Here is a 21,700-nt window from a genome sequence, read left to right as displayed (position 1 = left end):
ATTCTGGGGCCAGCAGGTGGTGTAGTGGCTAAAGCACTGGACTCCCAGATAGCCAACCATGGTTTAAATCCTGGACCTAGTGGTTTGCTTGCTCTCTCTCTGCTGAGCTCATGTTTCCTATAGCAAATTAAATAATAAAATTAAATAAATCATTTTTTAGAGTTTTTTGCTATAGGGCATGTGTGTTCACCAGAAAGACAGAGAGAGACAGAGAGACAGAAAGTGAGCAATCACCCCCAGGGAGGATGGCCACACTGCAATCCCTTCTCCTCCATTCACCTCTCAGGATCTTGGGCATGCACACACATGTGCCAGCATGGGTTTAAGCCACCTGGTCTGGGATTTGAACCACGGTCGACTAGATGGGAGTCCAGTAACATAGCCATTACACCAACTGCTGGTCCCAAATAAATCGTTAAAAATAAATGTTCAGGATTCATTCAAGGATGGATAGAAGAAACTGGCAGAAAAAAATTCTGAAAATTAGAGTAAGACATATTCATCTTGTTTATGAATTTGTATAATATGATTTGAAGTATGTCTGATTCCATAAATGTTAGATGTTTAAAACAATACACAGGGCTATATTAGGAGCTAATTTGCAGAAATGAAATGTGGTTGATATATTGTTATGTGACCCAGATTTATTATATAGACAATGGAAGGTCACTAAAAACTTTCAAGCATGGCAGTGACAAATGAAAGCTAACTATATATTAGAGCAAATGATGTTCTATGATGAGCAGTTTTCTTTGGATGAGACAATAAATAAAAGTCAGGTGATAAGTTTGCAGTTATTTCCTTCATTGAAATATGAAAAAAAGCAGGCATTGGAAATGGTAAAAACAATTTAAATAGAAGAACTGATATCTATTGGGTGGGAGATTGAAGAACACAAATGGAATAAAAGCACAATCAAAAGGGAATCATACGTTTCTTGCTGGATTGATAAAGACAGTTATATCACTGGTTGATTGGAATAGTGTAGCCATGAGAGAAAACCATTTGGAGAAGAAAATAATGAGAACAATTTTAGGACAAATTAAATTTGAAGGAAATTCAAGACATCTAAGTGCAACTCTCTGTGGAATGATAGGTCTTTGCTAGGTATTCGCTCTCCTCCCTCCTCCTTTCCCTCACAGCCTCCAGAAGCTGAAAGAATGGAGTCAGGACATAGCAAGTAAAGCTGTAATAGTGGACCCATCTGTCAAGGAACCACAGTGCAGGGCTGGCAAGAAACTTATCTCTTGCCCAGAGTTATAGACTCACTACCAAGGAGTTCATGGCACCTCTCTCTGAGAAGACAGTGGAGTTATGTGGCAGGATGGAGCCAAGATCTTCTTTATGCAAGGGAACAATACATTGAGAAGGACCTGAGTTGGCTATTGGGGTGCCACAGCTGCTATGATCTGATGCTGGGATTAGATGCTGCTGCTTTGAAGGTACAGGGCTGCATTAGACAGAAAATAGCAGACTAGGAGCTCAGGAAAGAGATATGATCCTAGCAGTCACCCAAATAAAAGTTCAGACTATGAAGTATAAATACGTTCTCCCAGAAAATAGGCTTAATTAGCAGAGAGAAACACTTGGGAATAAATCCACAGGGGATTTTAAGGATAGTTAGGAGTTGAAGAGGGGGAAGAATCAGAGAAAAGAAGGACTAAGTAGGTGGAAGAGAGATCTGCTAGTGATATAGTGCAGATGTGAAGAAAGTTTCAATGAAGACAAAAAAAAAAAAACTAAATAGCAAACAACGTCACAGACAGGGTGAGGAGAATCAAATCTAGATATAGGACTATTATTCCATTGATAGAAACTCATGGGCAACCGTCAAATCAATTGGCCTCTTATATTTTGATGCAGTTCCTTATGCTTTTCTTTTACATGTGTCTGAATTATTTTATTCATGGATCACTTTTTGTTTTGACCCTATTAGTTTATTTTTGTTATCCTTTCTTCAAAGAAGTTCTTAAATACATGCTCTATAAAAATTATTTATGGTATCTTAATTATATTTCCTAGATAGATTTAAAACAGCTACTTATACTTCTTTCCTAAAAATAAGCCTGCATATGACTAAATTCCTCTCTTGTTCTAACTCAGTCATTTTCTTGCAGTTTTTGGTTTATTCTTATGTCTCAAATGTTTTCAGGATATATACTTTTGTGTATGTGTATACGTGCTCATTTTAATTATGTTATTTGTTTTTTTATTTTATTTGTTAATTTTATTATTGTTCTAGAGAGCTGATATACAACATTGTGCCTATAATTAGCTATACGGTGTAGTATTTAGAGAGTAGACCTAATATTAAGTATTCTTACTACAATAAAAAAAAAATGACTTGTAGGGTTAGTGTGAGAGTTAAGTGATATTATTCCTGTGGACAGTTGGTGCCTGCCACATAGAAAATAATAAATACTGGGACCAGCAGTTGGCGTCATGGCTAGTTTGCTCGGCTAGACTCCCAGGTAGTCGGCCGCGGTTTGAGTTCCAGACCTGGTGGCTTAAACTCATACCAGCGCATGCGCATGCGTGCCCAAGATCATGAGAGGAGAATGAAAGAAAAGGGATTGCAGCGTGGTCATCCCCCCTGGAGGGTGATTTCTCATTTTCTGTCTTTCTGTCTCTCTCTTTCTGGAGAGCACAAGTGCCCTGTAGCAAAATCCTCTCCAAAATAATAATAATAATAAATAAATATTTACTGCCATTGTTTTCATGTTTCTCTGGTCCTTTTCATGTGTTGAGTCTCTCAGGTGTTTTTTTATTATTATTTATTATTATTATTGTTATTATTTACTGCTTGTAATACGTTTCTTTCCCTTTCCTTTTTTCCTTTATGTCTAGTACAATCCAATAACCTGAACATGGGTTGGGAGAGAGTGGTATAAAAGTATGAGGGCAGTGAGAAAGATACCCCATTCTGCTTTCCTATCCCACGGCATCCTTACCATCAAGTCAAATAATCCCAGAGCATTCAAGAAAATCCCAGGGTGAGAAATATTTTCTGTTGTAGTGGGGACTAATACACCAGAGACATTCCCATTCAGCTGTGATCATTATTTAGTGTGAAGTATCCTGTGAACTTCTTGCACAAGACTTTATAAACACATAGCAACAAGAATGGAGTGTAAGTACATAGTACCTACTGACAATGGTGAGAAAAAGAAAGCAATACCATTACAGCAAGTTTTGTTTGTTTGTTTGCTAGAGAGCTCATGCACTCCTTAGAGAGAGGCAGATGAGAGAGAGCGAGGAAGTAAAAAAGCACCTCCTGTGAGGAAATGGTCATAATGCAATCCCCTCTCCTCCATTTTTCCTTTCAGGATTTTGGTCATACACACACATGTACCTGGCATATCTCTCAAGCCACCAGGTTTGGGACTCAAACCATGTGATCAGTCATGTGGGATCTAGCCACATTAACCATCATACCACAGGCTGACCAAGACTAATACTTGTATTTGTGTGTCTGTGAGGCAACTAGAGATTGGATGGCCTTGATTTCAGACTGCAAGTTTGATCATATTTATTTTACATGTCTCCTTTTTCAGGAGCTCTTGCTAATTAGGTTTGCCCTTCACATGCGAAGTACAGAGTGACAAGAAAACTTGTCTCACCAATGATCATATGTAAAGACTCTGGTCCTATGTCAGTCTTTCACATTATAATGAGAAAAGCAAGTCACATGGTCTAGCAGGAGAAAGGAGGATGGATATTTGCTGAACAGTAATACAATGTACTGCAACAGTCTAGATAGAAGATATTCCTTAAATGTGCTAAATGGTTAACTGTGGTGTAAAAGGGAGGTAGGAGAGAGGGATGAAGATAAAAAGAGATAAAGAAATGATTCTATAACTATGCCTTGAAGATCCATTGATGATAATGTTCTATCACTGTACATTACATTAAATTCAAACTTCCGTCCCTGAGATTCAAGCAAAGTAAAAGTCCCTTAATATTTACGACATGTGTGTGCAACCAATGTCATCAAAGAGCATCTATTATTTACAAGCCACCAGACTAAGTAATAAGGATTACAACTGTCATGTTTCTTAGTTTCAGAATTTTAAACTTAAAGAAAAATAAATTAATCAAAACTCAATGAATGAAATAGAAATGTTAAACTTCGAAAACACAAAAAAGATTTAGTTTGCCATCAGACCAGGTAAAAGGAAGTCCAATTTTATCTAGAGAGTCAGGGAAGGTTCTAGAGGAAGTGACTTTAAGCTGAAGTTTGAAGGCCATGTCAAGGCAAAGTGGCAAGATAGAAGAATTAAGCCATCAAATAGGAGAGAAAAACATATATTTCAAAAACCAAAAAGAAGGACATTTCTCAGAAGGCTAGGTAAGGAAACCTTAGTCAGATCTGATGGCTTCTGGTAAATCATGAAGACAGTGTTATAAATGATTGTTTTATGGGAGGATTTTAAGGCAGAGAGCACAGGGTTATTCGTTACCACTCAGGCACAGATTAATTGCTAATTTTAACTTCTTTTGGTTACGTGAGTTGGTTTGTGTGAGAGAAGTTGAAATGTGTCCCCCTGTTTTCCTTTGTAGACTTAACCACTTTTTCTAAATAATGAAATTTTACAAGAAATTTGTTATTTGATGTCTTCAAGAGTCGAGTTATTTACCTTTGAAAAACTTAATTCCCAAAAGATTTCGTGGTAAATAATCTGAAAGCAAGCATTTCTTAGCATCTTTAACAATTACGCCAATATCATATCTACAGAAATTAAACTATTCCTGCATACTTTATATTAAATGACATCTAGAATAAGTAACCTGCCTATGAAAGTATTGACTCACTATGTTTTCAAAACATTTCAGTCATTCCAGCTTTTAAAAAGAGGGGAAAAGGGGAAAAGAAAGGAAAACACATGTTTTTCTCAGTGGTTACATGAAGAGTTTGAACTGCTGTTTTTCCTAATCTCTTTTGTGAGTCTGTTAACATCCAATTAAGGGCCAGTGGGTAGCATGGTGGTTAAGGCACTGGATTCCCACACAGCAAACTGTGGTTCAAGTCCTGGATCCAGCAGCTTGAAAATCAAGCTGGGCAGGCATGCATGCATACCCAGAATTCCAAGAGAAGAATGGAGGAGAAGGGATTGTGTTGTAGCCATATCCCCTACAGGGTGATTGCTCACTTTCCCTCTATTTTTCTCTGTGTTTTTCTGTCTCTCTCCAGTGAGTGCATGCATCTTATAACAAAAAAAAAAAAAAAAAAAGACATAAAAAGAAAGGAATTTCTTAATATACAATTAGATCCACTAAAAAGTGGACTAAGTCATATTACTGCATAAAAACAATACAAACCATTTTACAGTAATTTCCAATTACCATAAATTATGCTTGAGAGATTTTGAGAATTGCACTGTTACAAAATAATTGAGTAGTTGCTTTCAAAATCTGTAAGAAAGAATTTTGGAAACCATGTCAGGTAAAAAACTCATTGTGTACTCGAAAACAAATTACTTAATGTTGTGTTTAATGATAATAGTAAGTTTAGTATTCCCTGATACAATGTGATTGCCATTATTATGAAGAAAATAATGTGGGTCTGAGTAAGTAATTTCTTGGTAATTATGTATTTAAGAAAAATGACTAAATCGAGATATCCCCTGATATTAAGGACCTAATTATTTTGGTTCATTATAGGCTCATTGAAATTCCCTTTTTGTTTTTAAGTTTGGAATATCTTTCATACAGGTTTGTAATTACCTTCTGTAGTAGTTTATTATATTCTTACCATCATTAAGTCAAAACATGTTGTGTTTAACATTCACTTTAACAATGGAAATCTAAAGTTTGAAAATGTATTATGGAACAAGAAAGAAAGTAATCTAAATCTTAAGAGTATCTCTTTTATATAAATTTATATCTATTCAGCTATAATTGCTTTCACTGTCATTTTATAGAATTATAACAGTATTGTTTTTGTTATTTATCTTGCTCCCAATAACATAGAATAATTGCCTGGTTTATAGTATCACTACATGTATATGGAATAAAAGAACAGTTCAGTAGTTTATAATAATATATATTGAGTATTATATATGTTGATTATAGCAGACAAAAGTATATTCTAAAGTTGATATCATCCCTTATTCATTTTAGAAACCATGTAATATTTTTTAAACCATGTAATATTGAAATTTTAGTCATATACTACCTCAACTCATTATTTATCAATAGAAATAAGCCTAATATGTGAACAAACTTATTCATTTATCAGAAAGATGTCATAAATCTTGTCCTTTCTGGGGACCGTTTGGGTTGGCAAACATCCCTCAAAACTATTGACTAATGTCACTGGTCAAATGAAACTCACAGGTGAGAAACACAGACAGACTGGGAAACCATGAACAGGCAAATGTGTGACATGCATTTGGATAGGCATACATATTATAAAGAAAATAAAATAGGGAGTGACTCAGAATGGATGCACATTTGCAGAAGTTATACTACCACCGTTTACACCTGAATGTTAGATGGTGCTAGCCTCCCCAGCTGTTGAAAGTGACCCAGCTGTGGTGACACAGGCAGTAGGGCCTGCTGTGTGATGCTGGAGCCATACAGGAGGCCCTAGGTGTGGGTTCAGTGAAATCAGTACATGCTGTGTGTGCCCTCATACATCCCCGTGATCCTGGCTGAATGGAAGGCCTGGGAGGGGAACATGGCATGGCAAGACCCTGTTGTGACTCCCTCCCTCTCTCTCAAACTCTTTGTCTCTCTCTCTCTCTCATAAAAGAAATAACTTTTTTTTTTTTTTAAATTAAAAGGATGAGACCAGCAGTTGGCATAATGGCTATGTTGCTGTACTCCCATGTAGTTGACCGTGGTTCGAGTCCTGGACCTAGCGGCTTAAACTCACGCCAGGCGAGCGTGCATGGGTGCCCAAAATCACAAGAGGAGAATGGAGGAGAAGGGATTGTGGCGTGGCTATCCCCCCTGGCAGGGGGTGGGGGGGTGGGGAGAGATTTCTCACTTTCTGTCTCTCTGTCTCTCTCTGTCTTTCTTGAGAGCACACGTGCCCTATAGCAAAAACCTCTCCCCCACAAAAAAAAAAAAAAAAAAAAAATTTAAAAGGAGTGTTGTAGGCAAAGAGAAGAACAAATGGAAAAGCTGTGAGGTAGGAATGAGCTTACTGTCTCATAAGGCTAATACAGCTTGCTAATGACAAGGAGGGGAAATGAGATGAACTTTCCCCCACTTAGCTGTGGGCCTATTAATTTTTGTACTCTCAAAACTCAGCAGTTTTCACTCAGTAAATGGCTGAAAAAAATGAATGAGTGAATTCATGCATATATCCCATATATAATGAACATTACCTAGAATGAATTATTCCCGGTAGTATTAAACATATAAGCAAAATGATAAGCATTTGAAAGTCATTTATAAAATTTTAAATTGTTAGTATTTTATATAGTTGTTAAGTTTTCTATTTAAAATATGCCATATATAAAATAAATGTATTATTATTGATTCTAGGATACTGGTTTCTAACTAAAGTTAAATTTGTTTTATCTAATAGCAAATAAAAAGTCATTAGGGATTTTTCTGAATTTGGGTTAATTTCAATGATCATTCATTGTCAAAATTTTTCAACGTATCGCAAATGATTATCTTCCAATAATATCATGATTCTATCCTGAAACTTTTATTTAGGAAAAATATACCCCTCTAAAGGTATATTTTGGGAGTGTGTGTCGATTACTTGAAAATTGTGGAAAAATATCAAATAATGTTTGGTAAATGGAAGCTGAAACTAAGGAGGACTGTTTGGGCTGGCCAGTGGCATGGTGGTTAAGGTGCCTGGATCCCACATGGCTGACCACACGGTTTTAGTCCTGGACCTGGATACTTGTAAATGACTCTGGGCATGTGCGTGTCTAAAATCCCAAGAGGAGATTGGAGAAGGGACTGTGGGGTGGTCTCCTCCTCTTCACCTCCAGGGAAGGAAGAATAATTTCTCTCTTTCTCTTTTTCTTTGTCTCTCTTTGGTGAGTGCACACGCCCTCTAGAAAAAAAAAAAATAGAAGGAATTCCTTGTATTACACTGAAAAATACTCCAAGAGATAGAATAATAGAAAATGTGATTTTAACTACCATTGCCTTCTTTGAAGGGAATTGTTGCAATTTTCACCTCTTTCCTATTTAATTTATGTTGATGTTTCAGTTAGTTGTTTCTGAACATATTTTTGTTTGTTTCTTTCCTAATTCCTCTTCAGCCAGATCTTGACTAGGTAAATAAAGTAAATTCCTACATTGTTTAAATTCAGTCTCCCTTTTGCTGTGCCATTTTGTAAATATTATAGGATTGTCTGTCCATAAGTTATGTTGAATCAAAGTCTATCTTACAGTCTCTTTTTGAAATTTTATGTTTCCTGAAAAGGCTACGTACATTTTCCCTCACGATGTGCAGATATCTGTGCCAATGATGTAATGTAATTAAGTCAATTGCATTAAAGAATAAAGCTAGATGAATTAAACTAATGGATAAAATGAAATGTATGTATAAAGTATTTGTTTTGCTTGGCTGTGTAACAAAACAATTATATAATTTGTTTTATTCTGTAGAATTCAAAGTTTGAATATATTTTGAAAATAACTCTGGAGACCAGCAGTTGGCATAATGGTTATGTTGCTGGACTCCCATGTAGTCAACCATGGTTCAAGTCTAGGTCCCAGTTGCTCAAACTCACACCGGGTGCATGTGCGTGGGTGTCCAAGATCCCGAGAGGAGAATGGAGGAGAAGGGATTGCAACCTGGCCATATCCCCTGGGTGGTAATTTCTAACATTCTGTCTTTCTGTCTCTCTCTTTCTTTCTGGTAAGCACATGCGCCCTATAGCAAAAACCTCTAAAAAAAAAAAAAACAAAAAAACAAAAAAAAATCCTCTGATAAGTTAAAAGGAATTGAGGAACAAATATGTAGGTAAGGAAAGAATAAAGACTAGAAAGATATAAAAGTCACTAGAAATAGTTTACTTTAAAAACACATATATAAACTATTGGAAGTATTTGATTGAAAGAAATATTAACTTATTAAGAATATATAAGAGTAAAAGAACTTCCTCTCTTCCTAGTATAATTTGAAGTAACAGCAAATATTTGGTAAATCAATATTTATCTAAATGTTAATATTTAGATTTTTAGTTTAATTATTATAATGTGGTATAAAATAAAATGTCGTGTTTTGATACACAAGCAATAAAGAAACCAATTAAAATGTCTTTTTTAGTATATATTTTCTTTTTTTTTTTTTTGAGAAATTTTTGCTATAGGGCGCATGCGCTTACCAGACAGAGAGAGAGACAGAGAGACAGAAAGTGAGAAATCAACCCCCAGGGGGGATGGCCACGCCGCAATCCCTTCTCCTCCATTCTCCTCCTGGGATCTTGGGCACACACGCACATGTGCCCGGCGTGAGTTTTAAGCCACCGGGTCCGGGACGCAAACCGCAGTCGACTACGTGGGAGTCCAGCAACATAGCCATTACGCTAACTGCTGGTTCCCATTGTTTTTTGTTTTTGCCATAAGCACCAGAGAGAGATAAAGAGACTCAGTAAGAAGGAAAGTGGGAAATCACCTCTCCAGGGGGGACAATCATGTTGCAGGCTCTTCTCTTCCATTCTTTTCTTGGGATTTTGGGTACACACATGTATGTACCAGATGTGATTTTCAAGTTGCTAAGTCCAATGTGAATGTTGAACCATGTTTGGCTATGTGGGAGCCCAACACCTTAACCACCACGCCCTGCTGGCCCCTCAGGCCTATATTTTCGTGATATACTGGTAATCCATAAAATAACTGAAACTATAGAAAAAAGAGACATTGATGTAGCTAATTTATAACATATATGTTCATGTTCATATATGCACAATCTCACATGTAGCAATTTTTAAGAAAAATACTAGCATGTATTAGATAGCAAAATATTTTAGGCATCTGAGATATAATAATCCATAATATTAAAACATTTTACTTTTTAATTGTATCAATTAGTTACAATTTCATGTTAAATATAATTAACTTATTTTACATCCCATAATAGCTCATTTGTAATTGTCCTAAGTAATTCTAGTTATTGTACTACAGACTGAATGGGTACTTATGCTACCAAAAACTTATTCTTAAAATAGTTTATGCTATACTTTTGCTCTTTCACATTTGCATGTTTATCTAAAGGTGACATGGAACATACGTTGAATAAACTCTTGGACAGTGTACTGAGGCAAGATTTAATATCTAAGCATTGTGAAGTATCTTTCTAAGCAATTTTGCTCAATTATGTTGCTTGTTAATCTCCTGTTAAAGGATTATTGCTTTTAAGTTATACATATTGATTTCGTGTGTAAGAACCTGTGTTGTAGTATGAGGCAATCTGATTCAAGTAATACTTTTGCCATTTTCTAGTTAAGGAAAGTTGAGAAAAATGAATTAATTCTTAAAGTCTTAATGTCATCATTTGTAAAATGTGCATACTATTTATACCAATTAATTGGTTATGGAGGACAAGAGAAAAAGAAGGGATCAATAATTATCCCTAGACTTTGAGAGAAAGCACCTTGGTGAGAGGTGGGACCATTTACCTGGATTGGGGAAGGGTACAAATTTGAGAGAGAACATTAGGATTCTGTTTTTTGGATGTGTTGTATTGAAAATAGAATGTTTAGTTGACAACTGCATATACTGATTTGGACTTTAGAGGTTGATAGTTTAGCCAGTAACTAAAATGTGAGAGTCATAAACAATAGAAGGTATTTAATACCATGTGAACAGGAGAGAGTCTTGGGGACTAGAACAGAGGTGGAGAGGAAAGAAATGCTTGTAACAGAGTCTTAGGAAGATCTAAAATTGGTGGAGATGGCTAGGTCCCACATGGCCAACCCTACAGTTTGAGTTTGGACCCAGGAATTTGAGAGACATGCCAGGTGCATGTGTGTGCATGTCTAAAATCCAGTTAGGATAGAGAGAAGGAGGAGAAATTATTGTAATATGACCACTCTCATTAGGGGAACTTTATTCTCTGTATCTCTCATTCTCTGTCTCTCTGTATCTCTGTGATGAGTGCACATGCCCTCTAGCAGAGTTAAAACAAAATAACTCCAAAATTTAGTATTCAAGAAGAATGGGAGAAAGCAGAGCATTTGCGACAGAGTGCCCACATAGGAAAAAAGAAAGGCAGAATAAAACAAAATCTAAACTAAGAGTGTATTTAAGGAGGTGGTAATCAATCAACTGTGGTGTGTAATATATAAAATGACTGGAGGAGGACAAGAGAAAAAGAAGGGATCAATAATTATCCCTAGACTTTGAGAGAAAGCACCTTGGTGAGAGGTGGGACCATTTACCTGGATTGGGGAAGGGTACAAATTTGAGAGAGAACATTAGGATTCTGTTTTTTGGATGTGTTGTATTGAAAATAGAATGTTTAGTTGACAACTGCATATACTGATTTGGACTTTAGAGGTTGATAGTTTAGCCAGTAACTAAAATGTGAGAGTCATAAACAATAGAAGGTATTTAATACCATGTGAACAGGAGAGAGTCTTGGGGACTAGAACAGAGGTGGAGAGGAAAGAAATGCTTGTAACAGAGTCTTAGGAAGATCTAAAATTGGTGGAGATGGCTAGGTCCCACATGGCCAACCCTACAGTTTGAGTTTGGACCCAGGAATTTGAGAGACATGCCAGGTGCATGTGTGTGCATGTCTAAAATCCAGTTAGGATAGAGAGAAGGAGGAGAAATTATTGTAATATGACCACTCTCATTAGGGGAACTTTATTCTCTGTATCTCTCATTCTCTGTCTCTCTGTATCTCTGTGATGAGTGCACATGCCCTCTAGCAGAGTTAAAACAAAATAACTCCAAAATTTAGTATTCAAGAAGAATGGGAGAAAGCAGAGCATTTGCGACAGAGTGCCCACATAGGAAAAAAGAAAGGCAGAATAAAACAAAATCTAAACTAAGAGTGTATTTAAGGAGGTGGTAATCAATCAACTGTGGTGTGTAATATATAAAATGACTGGACATACAGATAATAATTAGGAAATTCTACAAATCTCAAAGCCTAACATAGTTCCCCTAGAACACAACTGTGATTCAGAACCAGCATGAGCAACAAAGTCTTCCAGGACAGTCATGAAAAAGGTGACAACATAACTATGTTCTCAGAGTTGTTCTTATATCAAAGATCATAAACAACAATCAAACTGATAGCCTATGGGAATAATGACCTTACTTTTTTTGGCATCAGACTAAAGTCAATAGTACATTTTCCCCCTCTAAAGAATTCAATGGTGTCATGTAATATCTGGTTTGAAGTTGAACCCTACAGCATATGTTTCTGGGCCTGAGTTTTTTACTTGACTTCTAGGACTTGAGAAATTTATAAACCTTAAGCACTGAAAAATTACAGTGCTCATCCCTGTGTCATCCTTTGTACTTCCAGGTAAAAACTATCTAAATCCTAGTATAAGAAAGATGTCCAACACATTTTGACTGTTCCCATTATATCACTTTGATTCCTTTAAAAAGGATCAAATATTCAAATATTTATTTTTTAATTTTTAATTTTAATTTAGTTTTCTTTTCTTGTCAGAGGACTCACATGCTTATGAAAGAGAAAGAGAGAAGGGGCTCCCCAGTGGAGTGTGGTCCTGTAGCTATTCTTTTATTCTTTCAGGAGAAATGGAGAGGGGTTGTGTTGTGACCACCCTCCAGAGGGAATGCTTTCTCATTTTACCTCTTTCTCTCTCTCTCTGTCTCATCTTTCTTAAGTGAGCATATGCACTCTCGGGCAAATTTTTAAAAAAAGGATGCCATCTTTTGCTTGATATTCCAACTTATTTTGCCCTATCTCTGGTACAATTTGGGATTCTGTATCAGCCATAAGTTCATTAGCTAAAAAAGAAAAAAATAGGTAATAGAGTATGCATTTATCAACTTTATGTTCTTGCGCAAAGTAAGCGTTTGACAAATGTTAGCTAGCATTATTGTACTATTGTCACTCTCATATTCATTATTAATATTACCTTAAAGGATTGCTGTGAGGATGAACTGAAATAATTTATGTAAATACCTAGCATGGTACCCAGCATAGAGTAGATGGGAAAATGATTTTTGCTTCTTTCCTTTTCATGCCTGTTCCTCCACTTCACCACAATCTTTCACGTCATCATTCTCTGAGTTACACAGAGTTCAGATAAGTATTAAAAAAATAACAATAAACAAACAAACAAAAAACTCCAAAGATAAAATACTAAGGAGATATTGGGTATTTGGGGAGGTAGATGCACTCACATAGTTAAAGGAGAGTGAAAGAGAAGACACCCAAGGCAGCCATTATTACTTTTTCTCACACATAAATCATTTAAAAATAACATGTAGTAAAGACACTTCGTTGATTCTGATTGAGTCATCCCAAAGAAATAGAGACTCAACTGGATTTCATCTTCCAAAATATAAAATTATGAAATATGACTTTTCATTTCCAAAAGGCTATGCATTTTAAAAACAAGTTTAACATTGTTACTACCTTCATTTTTATTTTGTGACAGTAAATTAATAAGATATAATTTTCCTTTAGGGATTACCTGCAAGTCGTGTGAGGTATAGAGTAGATGATGTCCAGTTTCCGTACCCGGCCAGTATTTTTGATGTGGAAGAAGATTCTGGAAGAGTAATAACTCGAGTCAATCTTAATGAAGAACCTACAACAATTTTTAAGGTCAGTGTGTATTTTTATTGTCTATTAAGGTTTAATTTTGATTGAGAGTTTGGCTTAGCAAATGCATTTCTTTTCATTTTTATCCTTTTTAATTTTAAAAAAATAATAAAATAGTATTTTGTCAAAAAAAATCTTATAAAATATGGTAAATAAAAGCAATCACTTAGTTTTTCATATTTTAAAGATAATAATTGTTTGCCCTTTTGATCTCTATACTTGTGAATATTCCATATATAAGTATGCAAATATGAATTTTTAAATAGCATATCTATATTATTTAGAGTACTTTATTAACTTAATAATATAATACCCATGGTAATAAGTAATATTAATGTTATTATTTTTTAAAGACTTATTCACTTAATTTCATCTACTATTATTATTATTGTGTTTTAATTTGCTTTACTGCATATTCCCTCACCAGAGAGAGACAGAGAGTGAGAGAGAAAAATTGAGAAAGTAAGCCACCAGGTTCAGGACTTGAACAGTGGTTGACTATGTGCATGTCCAGCACCTTAACCACTGTGCCACCTACTGGTCCCTCAATGCTATTATTTTAATGGCTTTCCCATGTTCTACTCTGTATCTTTGTGGTTTTTTGTTGTTGTTTAATCTAATACCTTGTTGATTGATAATGAGACTGTCTCCAATTTTTTGTAACAATTAACTACTATGCTGAAGCTGCTAAAGCACAAATCATTGTCACTTGCTTATTTTTTTCCTTAAGATAAGTACCAACAAACAGAATTCCTGAATCAAATATATATATTCTTGATATATTATGTTTCTAGGAAATTTGAAAAACATTAGGGCTTACTGCATGTTTTTCACCTTTCAGAGGGCTACCTGTGTTCCAGATGCCAATTAACTTTCAGTATCACTATTTCTAATCTTCAAATATCTGCTAAGGAAATATCTATGACTGCTTGATTTTCATTTGATTTTCCTTGTCTCTAATTACCAGTACATACAACCTATTACTTCTCTTGTTTTTCACATGTTTTACAAATGTAGTCAATAAGATACAGCTTGTTTCTACAAGTCAAGAATATATAGAACACATATGGTTTATTATCATAAGTAGTCTATTTTATTTAGTGCTTGATCATTTCCATTTTGTCTGTCTATTTGTTTGCTATAGGGTGCATGCGCTCATGGGTGATAGAAGAGAGAGAAAGAAAGTGAGAAATCCCTAGAGGACATGGCCATGCCACAATCTCTTCTCCATTCTCTTCTTGGAAATTTGAGCTCACATGCACATATTCCCAGCATGATGATGTTCAAACTTTTGGGTCTGAGACTCAAACTGTGAAGTCAGGCATGTGGAATCCAGTCACCTTCACCTACAAGCCACTTCCTGGCCCATTTCCATTTCTTTTAGGTACTTAGAATAATTTCTGTCACTGTGAAAAGAATCCTTTCTCTCTGCACCAGGGAAATGCCTTATCAGTTGATGACCTTGTAAATGTCAGTGAGCACCATGTCTTACATTATTTTATCAGTGGTTGGAATACTTCAATGCTTTGTAAACTAGTATTAACCCAGGAGGTAAACTGAGGCTCTTAGGATGGTCCTTAATTACGATTGTCCGTGTCTGAGGCTGAATTAGTCATTTGCAGCTTCAAAAAGGATATACATTCCAAAGAAACACAGTTTTGAAAATATTAACATGTCTCAAAATAAATATTAGAATTTATATGATAAATGTTATTAAAGATAATAATCAAATATAGAAGCTATTGCAATGATAAATAATATACACATATCACATTCTAAGACTTTTTCTTTAGTTTGCATCATTTGTATGATTTCTGTTAAATCGTAAAACTTAGTTTTATATATTGGGTTGTTGGAAAAGTCATGAGTAATTTTCTGTGCAAAAATGTGCCTTGACTTTTCCTACCACCCAATAATTTAATTGTTTTAAAGGAATTGTGCACCAAAGTGTGTTAGATTTCCAATTTTATTCTCCAGGGTGCTGTATTTCTGCCCTATAATTTTGCAGACAATTAACTCACTGGAAAAATTAATTTATTTTTATAAGCAAACTAATTAGCTTTTTGCTATTGATGCAGCTGAATTTAACACTTTTTAAATAAGTGTCTTGGTGCTATAAAAGTACATGTTTTTTACTGTTGGCATCTGTGGAATTGTGGAAAAGTGTTTATAATTGGAGAAATGCAGGGTAATATACCAGTTTTACTGGCAGTATTCTTTTGTCTTTTAATCATAATGTTAGTAACTTCTTTGAGTTTTTTCATCTGGCAGTGAAAATAATAACCTCTAGCAAATTCTTGTGAGGATTAAATGAGAATGTGGTATATTTTAGCCTTCTGTCTACTTCCGGGTCCTCAGTGGGCCAGTGATCACTGCTCCCCCTTCTGGAACCAGGCAGCCCCTGATTAAAAATACGTATTAAATGTGTATCTTATACGTGTATAAAAACAATGTTTTTATTTTCTTCTCATTTATGATCTTTAACATGAGATTTTGCTACTTTTTAAGTTGGTGGTTGTTGCCTTTGATGAGGGGGAGCCTGTGATGTCCAGTAGTGCCACGGTGAAAATCCTTGTCTTACATCCTGGAGAGATCCCACACTTCACACAAGAGGAATATAGGTATTGTTTTCTATCGAATTTTGAAATATATAGTGTTTACTGAAATTTTTTATGGGGGGGGCTCTAGAATTGATATAATATCAGTTTTTAAAGTTTATTTACTTTTCAAAGTAAAGAGAGAGGTAACCTTGTCTGGTCTTCATGCTATAATATGATCCTCCCCCAGCCCAGCATCAACCCTCAAATCTATTACTATCAGTTCTCTGCTTTTGACTGGCATGGTTACCTGGTTACCTGTGGACTCAGATTGTTTGCTATGGACTGTAGAGTTTCTTGCTTTGGGAGAATTTCTCTGAATCTTAATTTTAGTATTTTCAAGAACCAAGTTGGGTGTAGAATCATTTGGTTTGTTTCTCACTAGTTAATCTAGATCAGATGCACTTGCTATTTGAGGTGGATCCATAAACCTTCACAGTTTCTCACCTTTGTCCTCCAAAACTTCTTATGCCAAGTGTATAATCATTCCTTGAGAATTCTAGGAGGAGGAAAAAAGAAAAGAAAACAAAACAAAACAAAAAACAGTGGTATAGTATGTAACATGCTGCTGCTTTTTTTTGTTAAGGTTTTTGCCTTAAGATATGTGTGCTCACCAGAGAGAGAGACAGATACAGTGAGAGGGAAAGTGAGAAATCACCCCTCCGTGCCATAATCCCTTTTCCTTCATTCGCCTCCCTTCTCCTTCCGTATCTTGGACATGCACACACAATCTCCAGAGTGTAACATGCTTCTTTTAAACCATGCAAGTAGTATTCTGTTTCCCTGTGCTTTCATTTTGAATTCATTTTCTTATTAATAGAAGTATATGGGACCAGTAATTAGTGTAATGGCTATGTCGCTGGACTCCCATGTAGTCCACCATGGTTCAAGTCCCAGACCCGGAGGCTTAAACTCATGCTGGGGGTGTGTGTGTGCGTGCCCAAGATCCCTAGAGGAGAATGAAGGAGAAGGGATTGTGGCATGGCCATCCCCCAGGGGGTGATTTCTCATTTTCTGTCTCTCTATCTATCTCTGTCTTTCTGGCAAGCACATGCACCCTATAGAAAACAAACTCTCAAAAAAATAAAATAAAATAAAATAAAAGTATACCTCTAGACTTCTCCCAGTACCCTGTTCCTGCCATTCTTTTCAGCGCTAATATTGTGGTCATCAGGACAAGGTCACGGATCCAAATTAGGACATTCCTAATTTAGCTTTCTTCTTTAAGTGTCCTTGTTCAAAAATACAAATGTTTTGTTCAACCAATAATTTACCATTTTATACTATATCTGCATAGGACTACTAATTGCAAATCGATTCTATTAATAAAGTAGTTAACTTAGGGAACAAAAAATACTAGCCAATTATTTGGTGCTAAAATTAACAGCAGTCACATGAACACATGGGGGAGAATTTTGACCTTCTAGAACTTTTCTAACAATTGTAAAATTGCCCTTGATTATCTCAGTTCATTTGTTATTCTTTTTTTTTCAATTTCTATTTATTTATTTGTATTCATTCACTGTACATCATTACAGCATACAAAGTGAGATTTTCCATCCAGAGTACACTGTATATTGTCTCACTCAAGCACATCAACAAACATGTTATTGTCAGCAAATAATTTTCCATTTCTTGTTTTCTGTATGTTTTCCTTTTCTTCCCCCCCATCCTTGATTCCCTATCTCTTACCCTCTGCCATCTCTCCTTCCACACTATCTTTGTTATCTATGTTTGCTTTCTTTACTGTTTCCCCCCCACATTTTATTGAATTACTAAAGACGTTAATTAATCTAAATATTTTCATAGCAAACACAGGGGATATATACATTTCCGTGAACACAAGTCTAACTTTACACATCCTATAAAGTAGCACCTAGCTGGGGCTATATATCTTACTGCAGTCATCGAATAGATTTTTTTTTCCTGAAACTTTTTTTGTTTTTGTAACTTAATTTACATCCCTAAGCATCATCACAGCATACAAAATGTGATTTCCCATCCAGAATATACTGCATAGTGACTAAATCATGCATATTATAAAATAATTTCCATTTCTAGTTCCTAGAATTATTTTTACCCCTCTTTCTGACCCTCTGTCCTTTCCCACACTCTTCTCATACTATCTCTGGGGTCTACAATTGAGTTCATTTGTTATTCTAAGTTATAAAAGCAATTTAGTAATCGCGCTGCATTCTACTGTTTATAGGTAGAATTTCACGTAAGAATCAATATTATTGTCATGATGGATTCACTAGTTGTTAGGTACCCAAAAAAGCATTTTGTTTTCTGTTGGACATCTAGAAAATTTGTCTAATAAAAATGTCATAGCAAATATGGTCAAAAGACACTACTTCTTAGGTAAGTGCAAATAACTGAATTTCCATGTGTAAACAGGTTTAAATTTGAATTAACACATGGAACGAACTATTAAAAAGCTTAGTTTTAACTTCTTCAATTACCTGTCTGTTCTTTGAAAGTTTTAGGGAAAGTACATAGAACTGTGTTTGGATGGTTCTAAATCCTTTCCTCTTCCTCAGAACATGCAGCTAGACTCCATTTCATAGCTTCAGTCTTTAAGGTATTGCTTTGACATTTAATAATAGTAAAATGCCATCAGATGACCACAGTTTGCTTTTTGGATCCCGGCTTGAAAGAGAGCTATGTAATAATAGCCTCAATGAATAGTTAAGAGAGCAAGACATTTAGAAGTTCGTCTAGTATCAATATATTACCCACAGTTATTTCAGCTAATATGTATTTTTCAACATTCACTTGGTTTGAAACAAAAAATCACATTGTATATTAATCATATTAAAAATACATTGTATTTATGTTGCTTTATTTCCTGATTGTCAGTTTTTTTGGTAATAATGTCTTGTTGGGAGAGCTACGACATATTTTTCTGTTTTTCTATGCAAAAATGCACCATGACTTTCCCGACAACCCAATAGTATTGATGATAGAATATTTATATTCTTGTATGACATATACTTTTTATGTGTTCATAGTAACTGCCATTGGAATATGCCTATGCCATTCCAGAATGCTGGGAAGGCCAACACAGATTCCTTTCTTAACCAAAAAATTAAAAAGTGAAATAATGAAGTTGAGAATGGTTTCTGGAAGTTTTATATGCTTCTTTTCATCTCCTTTTTTTTTTTTTTTTCGAATTCACTTAACTCCCTTACCTAGATGCATATAATGCCCAGAGATTAAAAACAAAAACAAATTATTCCTTGATTATCAGAATAACCCCTTGTTCTGGGATTACTCCTGGTGAGAAAAATTACTTTCTGTGATCAAATTTTGGGGAAACACAAAATGGTAGTACAAATTTCTATCTTTGTAGAGTGTGGGGAGAGAGAGACTATGGTTTACAAATGAAAGTGGTTGTCTAAGGTAGGGAGCATTGTGAGCTGAGGTGTGCCTGGTTCTTACATCTTAAAAATGTCTTAGTTCCCATATTGTCATTTGTATTCCTTAGGAAAAGTTTGTTTTCAACCCTAACCAATACCTAGGTGTTAAAGAGGTTTTCAGGACAGCAGGTGGCGTAGTGCTAGACACTCACACTGTTGACTGCGGTTTGAGTCCCAGGTCCAGTGGATTGAAAATTATACTGGGTACATGTACATGCATGCCCAGATTCCCAGGAAGAGAATGGAGGAGAAGGAATTGTGATGTGGCCATTCCCACAGGAAGGGATATTTCTCACTTTCTCTTTCACTGTCTCTCTCCAATGAGCCTATACACCCTATGGAAAAAATTAAAATAAGCAACAAACGAAGAAATACTTTTAAAAAGAGATTTTAAGGGCAAAAATATTTATCTTGAAATTTTAAATTGACACACACCTTCCTCATCTCCTACGGACCCAGTTTACTTATTTATTTTAGAATGATCATGAAATAATTCTCAGGATAATCAAGATCCTTGGAGTAAATGAAGTCACTATAAAAAAAAAAACTCTCAAACTTCAGTGGCTTAAAGAACAACGACAATAAAAACAACATGAACTTTTTACTCACTTGACAATGCGAGGTGAGTTTCTCCAGTAGGCAGTCATTCTTCCCCATGCAGTCTCCTATGCAGTCATCCCCAGAGCCAGACCCACTCAGGGTCTACCATCTTCAGCACTGCCACTGGAGTCAGTGGAAAGGGGACAAAGGGCAGAGTCCACATCCAGAGACTCTTTGAACTGTGTGAGTTGAGAATTGCGAATTTCACCTCAGCTTGCATTTCATTTTGCAAACCCAGGCAAACATTCCTACAACGGGGTGGAGGAAAGGGGGACCTTTCTGGGCAACTATCTTAGTTTCACCTCTGCTACTGAGAAAGAAAGGAAATGGAGCTTGTGAAGAACTAGTACAATAAGCATGTAATTTTAGAGAAATTGTAGAGTTTAATCACTGTTGTTATTTTAAAATGATGGGTTTATATTAAAAAAATACAATGGGCGGGGCCAGCAGGTAGTGTAATGGTTAAGCCGCTGGACTCCCACATGGCCAACTGTAGTTTGAGTCCCAGGCCTGTTGGCTTGAAACACGCAGAGAGTGTGTGCATAAGCATGCCCCAAATCTCTAGAGGAGATTGGAGAAGAGATTGTGGCATGGCCATCCACCCTCAGGAGTGATTTTTCACTTTCTCTCTCTCTGTCTCTCTGGTGAGCACATGTGCCCTATAGCAAAAATCTCTCCAAGAAAAGAAATTCAATGGGGTACGTGAACTAATGACATGATACAATGGAAACATTTTTATTTTAAAATATGTATCTGTTAAAGATATTATTAATATAATAAAAGAATTAACAAACAAATACCAGATAAACACTTCTGATTGTTTTAAAGACCCTTATTTCTTTAGATTATAATTTATCAAGTATTAATATCCAAATCACCTATTCCAAACAGGACTGGAATTCAAGCTAAACTTCAGTCATTTGATACAATTCAATACTGTTCCTGGTTTTTTGAAAAATATGATTATGTTGATCAAAAGAAAAGAATAAATAAAAGAAAATATTACAAAGTATAAATGAGAATTATGAGCTATACACTAGCTTTGGGAAGACCGTTAAAAACCTTTGAGAGGTGGCATTTAGTATTTGGCATAAAATTTCCAATATAGCATCCTACCTAGATAGAGGAACAAAATAAATTTTTTTTTAATTAAAAGTACTTCAGTGCTTGGCTGCCAAAATATAACAATATGCCTATCATTTTCTTCTTTTGAAATTATAAAAGCACAGTATAATAGGTAACCAGCAAATGATAAACACCATAGTAAATTCCATAGTATTTACTAAAGGAAAAATCTACCGGGTTGCCAGATAGGTTTTTGTTTCTGTTTTTTAAAAGAATTATTTATT

The 21,700-nt window shown here is 35.4% G+C and overlaps 1 protein-coding gene across 11 annotated transcripts in view; it reads left to right on the top strand.

Annotated features, from left to right (window-relative positions):
• The window catches only part of PCDH15 (protocadherin related 15), a 781,066-nt gene that overhangs the window by 601,736 nt on the left and 157,630 nt on the right, over positions 1 to 21,700 (top strand). For all 11 annotated transcript variants that reach the window (XM_027770259.1, XM_006144390.1, XM_006144387.1 and 8 more), the window contains 2 exons: positions 13,598 to 13,738; positions 16,244 to 16,356. In XM_027770259.1, coding sequence (XP_027626060.1) covers positions 13,598 to 13,738; positions 16,244 to 16,356 — 254 coding nt within the window. The remainder of the gene's footprint in view (positions 1 to 13,597; positions 13,739 to 16,243; positions 16,357 to 21,700) is intronic.

The sequence above is a fragment of the Tupaia chinensis genome, unplaced genomic scaffold (assembly GCF_000334495.1).
Source record: "Tupaia chinensis unplaced genomic scaffold, TupChi_1.0 Scaffold000118_1, whole genome shotgun sequence".
NCBI lineage: Eukaryota > Metazoa > Chordata > Mammalia > Scandentia > Tupaiidae > Tupaia > Tupaia belangeri.
This window is presented reverse-complemented; position numbering and strand designations above follow the sequence as displayed.